This window comes from Salvelinus alpinus, chromosome 17, assembly GCF_045679555.1.
Source record: "Salvelinus alpinus chromosome 17, SLU_Salpinus.1, whole genome shotgun sequence".
Lineage (NCBI taxonomy): Eukaryota > Metazoa > Chordata > Actinopteri > Salmoniformes > Salmonidae > Salvelinus > Salvelinus alpinus.
Genome location: NC_092102.1, coordinates 7384125 through 7398838, shown reverse-complemented (window position 1 = coordinate 7398838; position 14714 = coordinate 7384125). Strand labels below are relative to the sequence as shown.

At 39.2% G+C, this 14714-nt stretch overlaps 1 protein-coding gene across 8 annotated transcripts in view; it reads left to right on the top strand.

The window, feature by feature from the left end:
• Positions 1-2073: 2073 nt before the first annotated feature.
• Positions 2074-14714, top strand: part of LOC139542047 (histone-lysine N-methyltransferase PRDM16-like) — a 339347-nt gene continuing 326706 nt past the window's right edge. For all 8 annotated transcript variants that reach the window (XM_071347038.1, XM_071347033.1, XM_071347040.1 and 5 more), the window contains exon 1: positions 2074-2483. In XM_071347038.1, coding sequence (XP_071203139.1) covers positions 2447-2483 — 37 coding nt within the window. In that variant the 5' untranslated portion in view covers positions 2074-2446. The remainder of the gene's footprint in view (positions 2484-14714) is intronic.

The window sequence follows — 14714 nt, the reverse complement described above, 5'->3', positions numbered from 1 at the left end:
TTTTTACTTCACTTAAACAGGAAATGCTATCGATGCAATCAATCGATTGAGACACGACTATTCAATCTTTTCTCGTTGTCAGATCAATAGTTGAAATGACTCAAATTGTCACAATTGCTATTTTAGAGGAAATGTGGACGCCGTGTCAACCACATGACATGTTGAATGCGTGGTTGACTTGTACTGTTTAAATTGAAATGATAAATTATGGTTGGTGATTGTAGTCCTGTGCCGATGTAGATTGTAGTCCTGTGCTGATGTTTTTTTCCCATACGTTTCTAAATATAGTATCATGCATTGGATGTAATATGCAATTGAAATATTTGGTGAATATTCCGGTCCCCATGATACTTAGGCCTATTCCATCTTATCCCCAATACTACCATAATAGCTCAATAATAAAAACAAATAGGGCCTACTACTAATAATAATAATAAGTCATGAATGAATACTAAGACAAAAGTATTATTATTATCATGTATTATTTAATTAGTATTTATAATAATTTCGTATTGGTGTTCAATCAAGGCTTAATCATGCAACTCGTTTCTTTTCTAGGACTATGTTTTCAAATAGTATGCTATACATCAATTTTTACGTAGTTTTTTTTATGAACATAGCATTCCTGATTTGGTTTTACGTGTAGGCCTGTGAATTAAAATCTATCTACATGTTGCGTCGAAGTAGTTGCAAGTAATAATAATAACATTCATCCTTACAATATAATAATCATAATTAATTATGATAACAATGATACAGCAATGTGGTTTATAATAATTGTCAATTAACTGCATGCAATAGGAGCAATAATGAAATTAAGTTCAAACGCGAATAATTGATTATGCCGAATAACGATGCTTTTTGTTGTCAGAGAGGTCGATACTTTCCTGATATTTTCTTGACTAGATGGGTTGTTTTCTTCACTGCTTCAACTGAACAGTAATCATACCTAGCCTACATGTGGATTAGTACAGGACTATAGCAATATTCGCCTTTCTTTCGTTCAACATCCATATAGTTCACTGTAAATATTGTATTAATTCATACATACGGTAGACTACAGACTTACACATTTCAATTGCTTAGCTGCGTTATGGGCTGCAGAATAGGCTATAGAGCATATAACCAAACCTCCAACTAAAATCGACCGCACACCTAACATTGCCTGTTGATATGCATGCAACGAGCAACAGACGCCTGCTGTCATACACACGGCATGTCTGAATGTCATACAATGCAACTTAAAACAAGTGGAAGGCAAAATCATACTTAACGTTGAAACTCCTCGCTGGGTTTACCTGGAGTCCTTGTGACACAATGGCGCTACATGTTTTCATTCATTACTTTTTAGTAGCTAAGTACGACATCTGCTCCATAGTGCACGGAGAGGATAGGTGTACAGAAATAAAGAATCGTTTAAATAAAAAATACATTGACTTAATATGTTTCCTTTAGAAGTACAATTCATTGAAACCAGCCCGCTCAAGTCCCTCGTCTCGTCTATTGAAATTCGGCGGCTGCATGTTTCGTGTGGTTTGCTCCGGGGGCAAAGCATGCAACATTTTAATTACGGAGAGCTATATCATAAATTCACTGCTAATCTACACCTGTTGTTTACGATGCATGGACTCCAACGTATGCATTTAAATTAGTGGAGGCAAAAATAACCTATTGCATAACGTGAAATTTGAGTAGCCTACATTGAACACAATGACAGATGACACGTCAATGGCGTTATTTGTAAATATAGTCTAAACATATATTTGAGATAGCCTATCTGTAATAGAATAGGGCCTATCTTTCTCGTAATTCATTATTATAGCAATACTAATAATGAGAAGAACAACGGTAACATTAAAGCCATCATATTCATTATCATAGCCTATTAATAAAATAGGCTGATAATAATAGCCAGTAATAACAATAGTACGCTATTTCTTTTTTTCCCTTATTGTTTTTACTTTACCATCAATTAGATTTTTGATGTGATAATTTTGAATGATCAGTAGTGATATTTGATAACAATCACCTTGCAGTTGAGGGATGCGACCTTGACCCCATCACATAGGCTATCATGCTGTGTCCATTGCTAGTCCGGGTACCACGGGTTTGGGAAAAATAAGTTATTGCTCTTTAAGGGGTGGTCAAGAAGGTGCTGGTGGTGGCAATAGCGGTAGTACCGGAGAGAGGGGGGGGGGGGGGGATCCGAGATGGTGCTCAGAGGGAGGAGGAGGAAAGAGATAAGTGATCTAAAGGGGAGAGGATAGGACAAAAAGTGATAATGATGAATACATTGCAAAGTTTTTTGTCCCTGACGAGGGTGGCAGATTGAATGGCCTGTGCGCATGTGCGAAGGTGTCCAAACTGACAATGCTTGTGAGATGAAGATAGTGTTGTTGCTGCTTCTGGGCTCACGGAGGACGAGAGGAATCTACAAGCCGACAAGATGAGATCCAAGGCTAGGGCAAGAAAACTGGCCAAAAGTAGGTATTTTTTCCCTTCTTACGCTTTCGGTCGGCGGCTCGAACTCTCGTCACCAATGTGTCATTGTCATTTATCAGTTCCTTTGGGGGACGGGTCTTTGTCCTCCTAGATATAATTTCGCTCTTCATGTGAATACTAACCGTAAAACATCCTAATTCGTGTCTCCAGCCTTCTCGCTGTTGCAGCCTCGGGTTCGCTTGTTCCCAACTTCAGAACTTTCATATATGCCGAGAAACACTGCTGGTGGATTTGTATAAAATATATGAGAGAAAAAACATTTCCATACAAACTGCGCAGTGGAGTAGTATGTTCTCGGAGGTTAGAAACGGCGAAGAATCGTTACCCGAAAGTTAGCTAAAAGTTTTCGAACGGGATAGTAACTTTTTTATTGAGTTTTTCCAAGTCTTGTGAAATAATATTCCTGTCTTTTGAAATAGTGGGCGCTCTAGCACTGCTCATGGCGAAAGAAGGAGCACAGAATAGAGACCGAGTTGAGCGCACATTCCGCACAAGCTTCATTGACGACAAGTGGGAGACGTTCAAATGTGAAATTGGAAAGAAATTGCTATTTTCATGAAGCATTTTATCCGTCGGTTTTACCTTAGAAGAAAATGCTTTCACGAAGTCGTTTTTTCCCCTCTGACCGCTAAACGACTATGGTGTTTTGTTCCTCTTTCGGGGAATGACAATCAATAATGCTTCTTGTGCAAGAAGGTACTTTACGGACTGGTGCTGTCCTCATATACGGAAAAAAGTAATTACAATTTTTGTGAACATCGTGCTGATGTTTATGTATAAAGAAGGATGTTTCTCAGCTTGGATTCTGATATCTTTCCGATTGCTTTGCTTATTGCGCATGCACGAATACAGTTGGCTTTTTCTGTAAATGTATATAATCAATTTACGTGTTATTTGTTTTCTGCATGAAAGCTAAAGCAATAATGTGTGTTACACATATTTTCAGACTCGAACGAGGATTCATTTTTTTGTTTTGGGTGTTATCAATTATTTCAAGTTGAGTTTCGATTATGGACATGTAGCAGTGGAAATGCAGAACTTCGAGCAGATGAATGCTTAAAACAGTGAGGGCTCACTGAAATGTATAGCCTAATGCATTTAATCCATAAGCAGCCTATTAATGAATCTGAACGCATAAGATATTTACAATTATTTAAGAAGTCGTTTATTTTAATTTCAGCATAGGCCCCTGAAAAAACATTGTATATGGCCTTTGTTAATCCAAAATCAGATTTAAGGCATGTTACATTTGTAATGAAGGCATATTGGTTGTTTATATTTAACCGCTATGTTAACAAGCATGGTGAAATGACCGAGCTGTAAACGAGTAGCCTAATACGTTGGTTGTTTACCTCCTCAATTTTCTACGCATTATGATCAATCATTTGTGTCAATGAGGACAAGACAAGTAAACATTTCAACAGTTACTTATTGTGTTTGGAACCAGAAATAAACGATTACATTGTAAGCAGCATTTCTTGTAATTGTGCTTGTGTATGTTTGGTTCAAGTTTTTTTAAATGTCGGTATCACGCGCGGGCATTTGTCAAGTCTTTGCGAAGAGAAAGCAGGCCCAGCACTCAGGGGGAATCGTTATCAATTCAGGAAGGTATTTTTTCACAGTATATAAAATAGACCTTGATCTTAATGCCTTTTGATCCGAGCGCTATTTAAAAGAGATGCCTGCGTGACTTCGAGGAGACCTCTCACTCGGCGAGAATTATTCACTTCTTGCTAAGCTTTCAGACCTTAGGGACCCCAATTTGTCTCGCCTTGTGTTGTAAGAAGTTGGAACTGAGAAGTTATAAGCAAAAAGAAGTTCACATGAATATGGCCTTGTGATAGTTAAAGCTGGGTCCGAGTTGTTGACAACATTTAGGCCTGACGCCTACAGGATACTTGCGCAGTTACAGAGGCTATACACACCGTAGGATAATTGTCATACTCTACCCTGTAGAAAAGTCCTATAGCAGCCTGCACTTATTACATTTCCCCCCAAACTGGCATCATTTAAATAGCGGTGGCACCTTTTTTTGATTTCGACAGAGTTGTCATAGTCCTGATTAAATCGAAAAGGGCCTGGTTTAAGGAGATTTATACAGACTTGCCCGGTCCAGAATCCTCAAATCCACAGGGATTTGGCTCTCAGAATCGCCTCACTGAGCGGTGTCGAAATGAGTAAACTCGCAGTGATCAATAAATGCTGTGACGGCCCCGTATTTACCCACATGTACAGCATAGGCCTATTTGGAAATGTAGTGGTAATTGAAAACACTTTTACATGTTTACATGAATATGTTACATGGTATCATAGCCAGGTGGCTTGTAATTTAGATGATTGTTTTTTAGTTTGTTTATCTTATTTTACCTAAAAAGGTAGGCCTATATCTCTTTCGAAATTTCACAATTTATTATTATTAGGCCTGTTGTTTAGTATAACAATTTTTATAATTATGAATAGGATTGTTATTGTTATTGTTATTACCCTTTTATAAACTCATTTGAGTCATATGCTATAGCCTACAGTATTACAATGCAATCTAGGTCATGTTTTGGTGGCAGTATTTTAAATGGTCTTTTGTTTGCTCTTGTCATTTGAGGCAGGATAAAGGGTTGGTTAGATGTTTCTCGGTACAGTTAATGACATTTTATGTAGAATTGCACAGGCATCCCCTCTGTTGACCTCCCCTGGCATAAGTATTAGACAATACTTATTATATTGTTGTCTTTATAGGCCTATCGTATGGTTCAAATGTTTGCAATTCGGTCTGAAACAACAGATGTGTGCTGACAACATGCCACTAAGGCAGGATTCAATTATTGAACATTACATGTGACTTTTCCAGTCGTCTACTACAGCAGGCCTACCTCGTGTCTAAAACTGAGCAAACATCGTAGATGATAAAAGTGAAAATGGAGTATCGGTGTGTCTGCAATCTGGCCAGTAGATAGGCTACCTATGTAGACGTCTCACAATTGGGTCTTGATTGATTTCTATAGGAGTCACATTGAAACATCATATAATGGTTTGACACGGCTTTATGTTCTGCTTAAATACAGTCTGCGTGTTGTGTTGTGTTAATTGGGCCGCATATTCGCTCATGCTAAAAGTACATCTTAAATGAAATGTATCCACTGATGTGAAGTTTACGACATTTTCATTTAGTTTAATTTATGTCAACATTTGAGGTTTCACAGGGTGAAGACCATGCTTTGAAGGGACACGCACACACACACAGACATACAGACAAACAGACAGACGAACATGCTCATGCAAACGAAATTATAATCGATTAGGTCTACTTATTAAGTCTATTAAATCGCTTATATTTGAAAAATAAACTTTTTGAATGTAGACTTACAATTTATTGGTTAGCTACACTCTGAAAAATTAAGGTGAAAGGTGGAATCAAATAAGGTTATTAATTAAGAGCGATGGGAAACACTGCCATATGGGAACCATTTTAGGGTCTCTGAAGAACCATCAACGGGACGGTTCTTTCAAGAACCATATAAAAATCCCAAACCAGAAATGTTTCCACGACCGGAATTGAATAGCCCTGCTGTAGGATTTTTAAGGGATACTTTTGGATTTTGGCGATGAGGCCCTGTGTCTATTTCCCAAGAGTCAGATGAACTGCTGGATACCATTTTTATTTCTCTGTGCCCAGTAGCAAACTTGCGACATTATCAACTCGGCCCTCACAGTTTCCCGCACGGATAAGCTTGGGTAACCGGACAGACACAGTTGTATTTGCGTCCCGTATTTTAGGCACTTTTCTTGGGTCCCAACTTTTCTTTTTATGAAACAAGGTACATTTGTCAGCAGGACGCATCAATTATTTCAGGCGACAAGAGGAATGTTTTGTATCAGATGTCTCTTTCCGTTTGGAGTGGATGAATGTGCGCAGGGAGCCTATTTCTGAAGTGATTTGTTTGACTATCAGAAGAAGACATTAAAAGGTAATACATGCTTCCGTTAAAATACATGTCTTTACTATTAAGCCCATTAAAAAACACGGCAAGTAAAACTCTTAGGCCTCAAGACCCCTGGGCTTACACATCTAAAATTGCTGGCATAAGATTTAGCCCAGGTAGTCTGCAAGAAAGATTAGGTGCTAACACAAAATAATTCCACAAGGTTTTTTAATGGACAGAGGAAGTAGCAGCAGTAGTTGTAGTAGTAGTATTGGACTAAACAGACACGGCTGCAGTATGATAAGATTGTAGTAGTAGTAGTAGTAGTAATATTAGTATTAGTAGTATTAGTAGTAGTAGTAGTATTGGACTAAACAGACACGGCTGCAGTATGATAAGATTGTAGTAGTAGTAGTAGTAGTAGTAGTAGTAGTAGTAGTAGTAGTAGTAGTAGTAGTAGTAGTAGTATTGGACTAAACAGACACGGCTGCAGTATGATAAGATTGTAGTAGTAATATTAGTAGTAGTAGTAGTAGTAGTAGTATTGGACTAAACAGACACGGCTGCAGTATGATAAGATAGTAGTAGTAGTAATATTAGTAGTAGTAGACTAAACAGACATGGCTGCAGTATGATAAGATAGTAGTAGTAGTAGTGGTAGTAGTAATAGTAATAGTAGTAGTAGTAGTAGTGGTTGTAGTAGTAGTGGACTAAACAGACATGGCTGCAGAATGATAAGATAGTAGTAGTAGTTGTAGTAGTAATAGGAGTAGTAGTAGTAGACTAAACAGACACGGCTGCAGTATGATAAGATTGTAGTAGTGGTAGTAGTAGTAGTGGTTGTAGTAGTAGTGGACTAAACAGACACGGCTGCAGTATGATAAGATTGTAGTAGTGGTAGTAGTAGTCGTAGTAGTAGTAGTATTGGACTAAACAGATACAGCTGCAGTATGATAACATAGTAGTAGTAATAGTAGTAGTAGTAGTAATAGTAGTCGTAGTACTAGTAGTAGACTAAACAGACACGGCTGCAGTATGATAAGATTGTAGTAGTAGTCGTAGTAGTAGTAGTAATAGTAGTGGACTAAACAGACACGGCTGCAGTATGATAAGATAGTAGTAGTAGTAGCAGTAGTAATAATAGTAGTAGTCGTAGTAATAGTGGTAGTAGTAGTGGTAGTAGTAGTATTGGACTAAACAGACACGGCTGCAGTATGATAAGATAGTAGTAGTAGTTGTAGTAGTAATAGTAGTAGACTAAACAGACACGGCTGCAGTATGATAAGATTGTAGTAGTAGTAGTAGTAGTGGTAGTAGTATTGGACTAAACAGACACGGCTGCAGTATGATAAGATTGTAGTAGTAGTAGTAGTAGTGGTAGTAGTATTGGACTAAACAGACACGGCTGCAGTATGATAAGATAGTAGTAGTAGTAGTAGTAGTGGTAGTAGTATTGGACTAAACAGACACGGCTGCAGTATGATAAGATTGTAGTAGTGGTAGTAGTAGTAGTAGTAGTAGTAGTAGTAGTATTGGACTAAACAGATACAGCTGCAGTATGATAACATAGTAGTAGTAGTAGTAGTAGTAGTAGTACTAGTAGTGGACTAAACAGACACGGCTGCAGTATGATAAGATAGTAGTAGTGGTAGTAGTAGTAGTAATAATAGTAGTAGTCGTACTAATAGTAGTAGTCGTAGTAATAGTAATAGTAGTATTGGACTAAACAGACACGGCTGCAGTATGATAAGATAATAGTAGTAGTAGTAGTATTAGTGGTAGTAGTAGTGGTATTAATAGTAGTAGTGGACTAAACATACACGGCTGCAGTATGATAAGATAGTAGTAGTAGTAGTAGTAGTAGTAGTAGTAGTGGTAGTAGTAATAGTAGTAGTAGTAGTAGTAGTAGTAGTAGTAGTAGTAGTGGTAGTATTAGTGGTAGTGGTAGTAGTTGTAGTAGTAGTGGTAGTAGTAATAGTAGTAGTAGTAGTGGTAGTGGTAGTGGTAGTGGTAGTGGTTGTAGTTGTAGTAGTAGTAGTGGACTAAACAGACACAGCTGCAGTATGGTAAGGTAGTAGTAGTAGTAGTGGTAGTAGTGGTAGTAGTGGTAGTAGTAGTAGTAGTAGTAGCAGTAGTATGAGACTAAACAGACACGGCTGCAGTATGATAAGATAGTAGTAGTAGTAGTAGTAGTAGTAGTAGCAGCAGTAGTATGAGACTAAACAGACACGGCTGCAGTATGATAAGAATGTAGTTGCAATCACATAACATCAGAAACCAAACATCATTGAGAAAAAACTTGAATTGTTGCATCTCGTTGTGTCGTTGTCCTCATGTGGCTACCAAGCTAGCTAATATCATCCCATTCCTAAATTAGCCATGGATGGAGATAGGGATTTGGACTTGTGGTTTTACTGAATTCTGTGTGCTGGTAAATGATTATAACTGCGATTCTAATCCAACCATAAATTCATACATTGTGCCCCTGGACTGGAAGTTCAAGATGTAGCTAGATGTAGTAGGCCAACGATAACTAGTTGGCCTGGTGCATCGTTGGCCATGAAAGGAAGTTAGCCTAGCGAGCATTTTAGCCAGCCACATAATATTTAGCTTTAGTTGATTGGACTAAATAGTTTTTGGTATCTTAGTTGTCACCGTATTAGATTAAGCAGAGGTGATTAGATGATGTTGAAAGGGTGCTGGAATAGTGGAGGCAGCTCCTGTTTTCTTTGAGACTTGCGGTAACTCTCCATGGTTCTAAATCAATAGTTGTTTAGTAGTCCGAAAATGTCAGAAACATTAACTTGCTTGACCATGCTGTAGGTCTTGTAACTGTATGTTTTGTGGACTTCAACGGACAGATGTTGCTTTATGTTTTTTTGATGAAACAAGGTGCGTTTCATTGTATTCTGCCACTGTGACTAGTTATTGTCTCGGCCTTAGGCCGATACTGTATATCAGGGTGTGAAGGCATACGAACTTGCAGGTTGTAGAGCAAACAATCCAATTAGCACAAGACATACTGTAGGTTGTAATATGGCTTTTTTCCCCTGGCTTGGCTTTCCGGTGATTTTATCATGGGGCCTCTCCTATGCTGCCGCTGCATCTTAGTCTCTGTAAACTCAAGAGACCATAGTGCTCGGCATTCACTCATTAACTGTAGGGAAGCCATTCACTCACCCACTCACTCACTCACTCACTCGTTCTTGCACACACTTTCACACACATTTTCCGAGGATAAATGATTTTGGCAAGCATGCCATGTTAGCCCCAATATTTATCGGAGGTGTGTGTATGTGTGTGTACGTGTGTGTGTGTGTGAGGCCCACCCGACCCCATGCAGCCTGCTGCCTGTGAAGCCTGCTCTTGTTTTTGAGCAGTGCAGTTCAGTCAGTACTCAAAGCCCTAACCTTGCCTACAGGTCTGCCTCATAATGTCACAAATAATGTCATAACCCAACGTGGACTAGTATAATGGAAAATGAAAATGAATGTTTCTTATTGGACAAGTCCAGGTAGTCCCTCCTTGTTTCATCCCATTTGGGCATAATGAACTCGACCCTGCATATCACCACAGTGTGACAGAGATCTCAGTCAGACCCCTCCGTCCACACTAGGCCCCAGCAGATCCACATGGAAATTATCTCTCCGCCGCCCACCACCCCTCACTACTATAGTGCCTTGCAAAAGTATTCATCTCCCTTGGCATTTTCCCTATTTTGTTGCATTTACAACCTGTCATTTAAATTGATTTTTATTTGGATTTCTTGTAATGGACATACAAAAAATTGTCCAAATTGGTGAAGTGAACTTTAAAAAATTACTTGTTTCAAAACATTTATAAAAAAATAAAAAAATAAAAGTGGTGCATGCATATGTATTCACCCCCTTTAAAATGAAGCCCCAAAATAAGATCTGGCACAACCAATTACCTTCAGAAGTCACATAATTACTTAAATAAAGTCCACCTGTGTGCAATCTAAGTTTTACATGATCTGTCACATGATCTCAGTATATATACACCTGTTCTGAAAGGCCCCAGAGTCCGCAGCACCACTAAGCAAGGGGCACCACAAAGCAAGTGGCACCATGAAGACCAAGGAGCTCTCCGAACAGGTCAGGGACAAAGTTGTCGAGAAGTACAGATCAGGGTTGCATTATAAAAAATTATCAGAGTCTTTGAATATACCACCGAGCACCATTAAATCCATGATTTCCTTTATAAAGATATAAAGGAGGAGCAGAAAAGCTCCACAGCGGAGATTGTAGTATCTGTCCATAGGACCACTTTAAACCGTACACTCCACAAAGCTGGGCTTTACGGAAGAGTGGCCAGAAAACAAGCAATTGCTTAAAGAAAAAAATAAGCAAACACATTTGGTGTTCGCCAAAAGGCATGTGGGAGACTCCCCAAATATATGGAAGAAGGTACTCTGGTCAGATGAGACTAAAATTGAGCTTTTTGGCCATCAAGGAAAATGCTATGTCTGGTGCAAGCCCGACACCTCTCATCACCCCGAGAACACCATCCCCACAGTGAAGCATGGTGGTGGCAGCATCATGCTCTGGGGATGTTTTTCATCGGTAGGGACTGGGAAACTGGTAAGAATTGAAGGAATGATGGATGGAGCTAAATACAGGGATATTCTTGAGGGAAACCTGTTTCAGTCTTCCAGAGATTTGAGACTGGGACGGAGGTTCATCTTCCAGCAGGACAATGACCCTAAGCATACTACTAAAACAACTCTCGAGTGGTTTAAGGGAAAACATTTAAATGTCTTGGAATGGCCTAGTCAAAGCCCAGAACTCAATCCAATTAGGAATTTGTGGTATGACTTAAAGATTGCTGTACCCCCAGTGGAACCCATCCAACTTGAAGGAACTGGAGCAGTTTTGCATTGAAGAAAGTGAAAAAATCCCAGTGGCTAGATGTGCCAAGCTTATAGAGACATACCCCAAGAGACTTGCAGCTGTAATTGCTGCAAAAGGTGAGTCTACAAAGTATTGACTTTGGGGGGGGGGGGGTGAATTGTTATGCACACTCAAGTTTTCATTTTTTTGGTCTTATTTCTTGTTTGTTTCACCCCCAAAAATATTTTGCATCTTCAAAGTGGTAGGCATGTTGTGTAAATCAAATGATACAACGCCCCCCCAAAAAATCTATTTTAATTCCAGGTTGTAAGGCAACAAAATAGTAAAAATGCCAAGGGGGTGAATACTTTCGCAATCCACTTTATGTGACTTAATTCGCTATATTTGTAAAGGGCTGCAATCTCCCAATGTTTTGGCAGTTTGACTTGCGTGCCGAAGATGAGATGTGATATAAATAGACAGGAGTCATACTGCGAAGTGGTATGCGTTTGCGAGGGGGCAAAAGAAAAGTCTTTCCACTTCAGTTAAAGGCATTTCTGTGTATCGTATTCCAGTCGGTGCTGTGCTATGTCTAGCAGACAGTCAGTCAAACTTATCACCCAGACAACCGAAAAGACTAAGAGAGGGCCTGGGTCTTGTTCATTACGGCACACAACTGAAATGGGTTATAAAGCGTTTTGCAACAGAAGATTTTATTTTTTATTGGAGGAATCTAGGTAGGCCCTTGCAGTTTTTTTTCTTTTTCTGTTTTCTTCCATTTGGTGAGTAATGAACATGACCCTGTCTGTAAAAAAACATGCTTCCTTCTCTTTTCTTTAGTGGAATGCAAACATAATAATTTTCTCTCCTACCATGCCTCGGTGTGATTACATCCCCGCTGTTTGACTTTTTAAAATCATTTTTTAAAACAGATGGGATGTTGACTGGGAAATTTGCATGTTTATTTTGCAATCATGATTCAGAGAAATATAATTTCCCGGGGATTGCTCTGCATTGTGTCTAGTCAGTGGTAAATGGCACATTTACTTTTCTTTTCAAGTTAACTGTGTTCTATGGTCCTAAACACTTAATTCAAATTCCACAGGCATTTGCTTGCTTAGTTAAATGCCCACATACAGTAAATACTCACTTGATTTACATCTTACTCATTCACTCCCTATTGGCTTGCTGCTGTACTGTGCTTCCCCTATCAGAATGGTATGTTGCACAAGACACTTATATTCCCTTCATCCTGTAGAGAGGGCAGGCAGTGGTCAGTAATCCAGGGTGGTGTGACAAGGTACAGAATGGCAGGCAGGATCAGGGCAGGCAGAAATGGTCAAAACCGGGAAAACTAGAAAACAGGAACTCGGACAAGACAGGAGCAAGGGGAAAAACGCTGGTAGACTTGACGAACAAAACGAACTTGCAACAGACAAACAGAGAACACAGGTATAAATACACTGGGGATAATGGGAAACATGGGTGACACCTAGAGGGGGTTGGAGACAAGCACAAAGACATGTGAAACAGATCAGGGTGTGACAGTATCCCCACCTCTCGGGGCACCACCTGGCGTCCTACCTGGGCGCATACCTGGTTGACCGGGTTGCCGGCGTTGGAAATCAGCAATGAGGCCTGGGTCCAGGATGTCCCTGGCGGGGACCCAGCACCTCTCCTCCAGGCCTTAACCCTCCCAGTCAACCAGGTACTGGAATCCCCTGCCCCGAGGTCGAACCTTCAGGAGATGGGAGACTTTTTTTACTACCTCTTCAACCACTCTGTCTCCGAAAATGGCCTTCATTATATCAATGGCATGCTCCCCTGTTTGCAACACAATTAGTCCATCTCACTGGCTCGCCGTTTATTTTCATTTAAAAAGGTTCAACGAGTGGTGGCATGCTGATTATGGAGACTCCCGAGAGAGACGCTAATATTGGTGTGTTTAATTTCATTAACTATAGTGTGGCTTGCTGGAAAAGTATATAAAACCTCAAACCGAAGACCTTAATTTTCCTCCACTGACGTCGGCATGCCAAACACATCATTACCACTGCGTTTGGTCTTAATAACTTCTCCTTGCTTTTGGAGGAATCCTGGTCTTATTTCTTAAGCTGTGTGCTTGATGTGGTTCTGCTGTTACGGTATTACTTCTCGTTCCGGCTTTCAGATTCAGATTCAGAAATGTTGTAATGCCACAAAACCCAACGTTGGTGGTATTTACCAATGTATTAAAAAATATTAATATTTACCTTTATTTAAGCATGAAGTCATGCTGAGACCACAGTCTATTTTGCAGATGAACCCTGCATGAACACATGAATAATCAACAATTAACCTATAGTCATCTTATCTACAGGTATATAAACATCAATTACACAATACATGAAAAGCAAACACAAAATATGAAAAGAGAAAACACAATCAAATGAAACAAAGATATTCGTCAGTAAAAAGGCCCTATAACATCTGCCTGAATTGCCCTAGAGGCACCAACTCCACCAACTTTAAGGAGTTTTTGAGATCACTCCACATGAGAGGTGCAAAAAGAATCTAAAAGCTGATTTACCTAACTCGGTGGAGATTGAAGGCATCTCCAGGGTTAGCGATCCCTGAGTCCGGGTCTGGTAACTTTATAGGAAAAAACTGTGCAACGCATCGATCTTCAAAGAGGGTCAGCCTACGATCTGATACAAAATGCAATAATGTGTACTGACAATATCTCCCGTGGCTTCAATACAGTGGCAGCTGCATTCATATAGACGCTATCGCCATAGTCAATAACCGGAATGAATGTTGACTGAATGATTTGTTTTCTACTATTTAACGAAGACAGGACCTGTTCCTATCGAAGAAGCTGATTTTAATTCTTAATTTCTCATTGATTTACACTTCAGGATGATTCGGACATGATTTGTTGCAAACATGAAAAGAAGGACATTAGATGAAAACCTCATCATAGTGAGGATATTAATAGTATGATGGGCAATGCCATTTTGTTTCAATATTTGAATTATTTCATTTAAATAAGATACCTGGACTTTAGCTTTTAAGAGTTAAATACGAAACAAATCTAAATATAATGTATTACATAGATTTTAACACACTAATCTTCAGTACTTCAGTTCTTTCAAAAACAAAATGTCATTAAATAACAAAAAAGTGTAAACTGTAGGTACATATTTCCTTTCATAGTTTGTTTGCCTAAGTATGACCATCATCCACATACCACATTTTTAACAAACGTAGCTTTTTTTGTGTCTGCAATTGGACATTGTTCTGAGGGGGGCTAGTTACCCACGTTACCCTAAAAGCAGGGACATTATCAATGAAGGCACCAACCAAAGAATGTACAGTGCATTCGGAAGATATTCAGACCTCATCATTTTTCCCACATTTTGTTATGTTACAGCCTTATTCTAAAATTGATTCAATTAATGTTTTT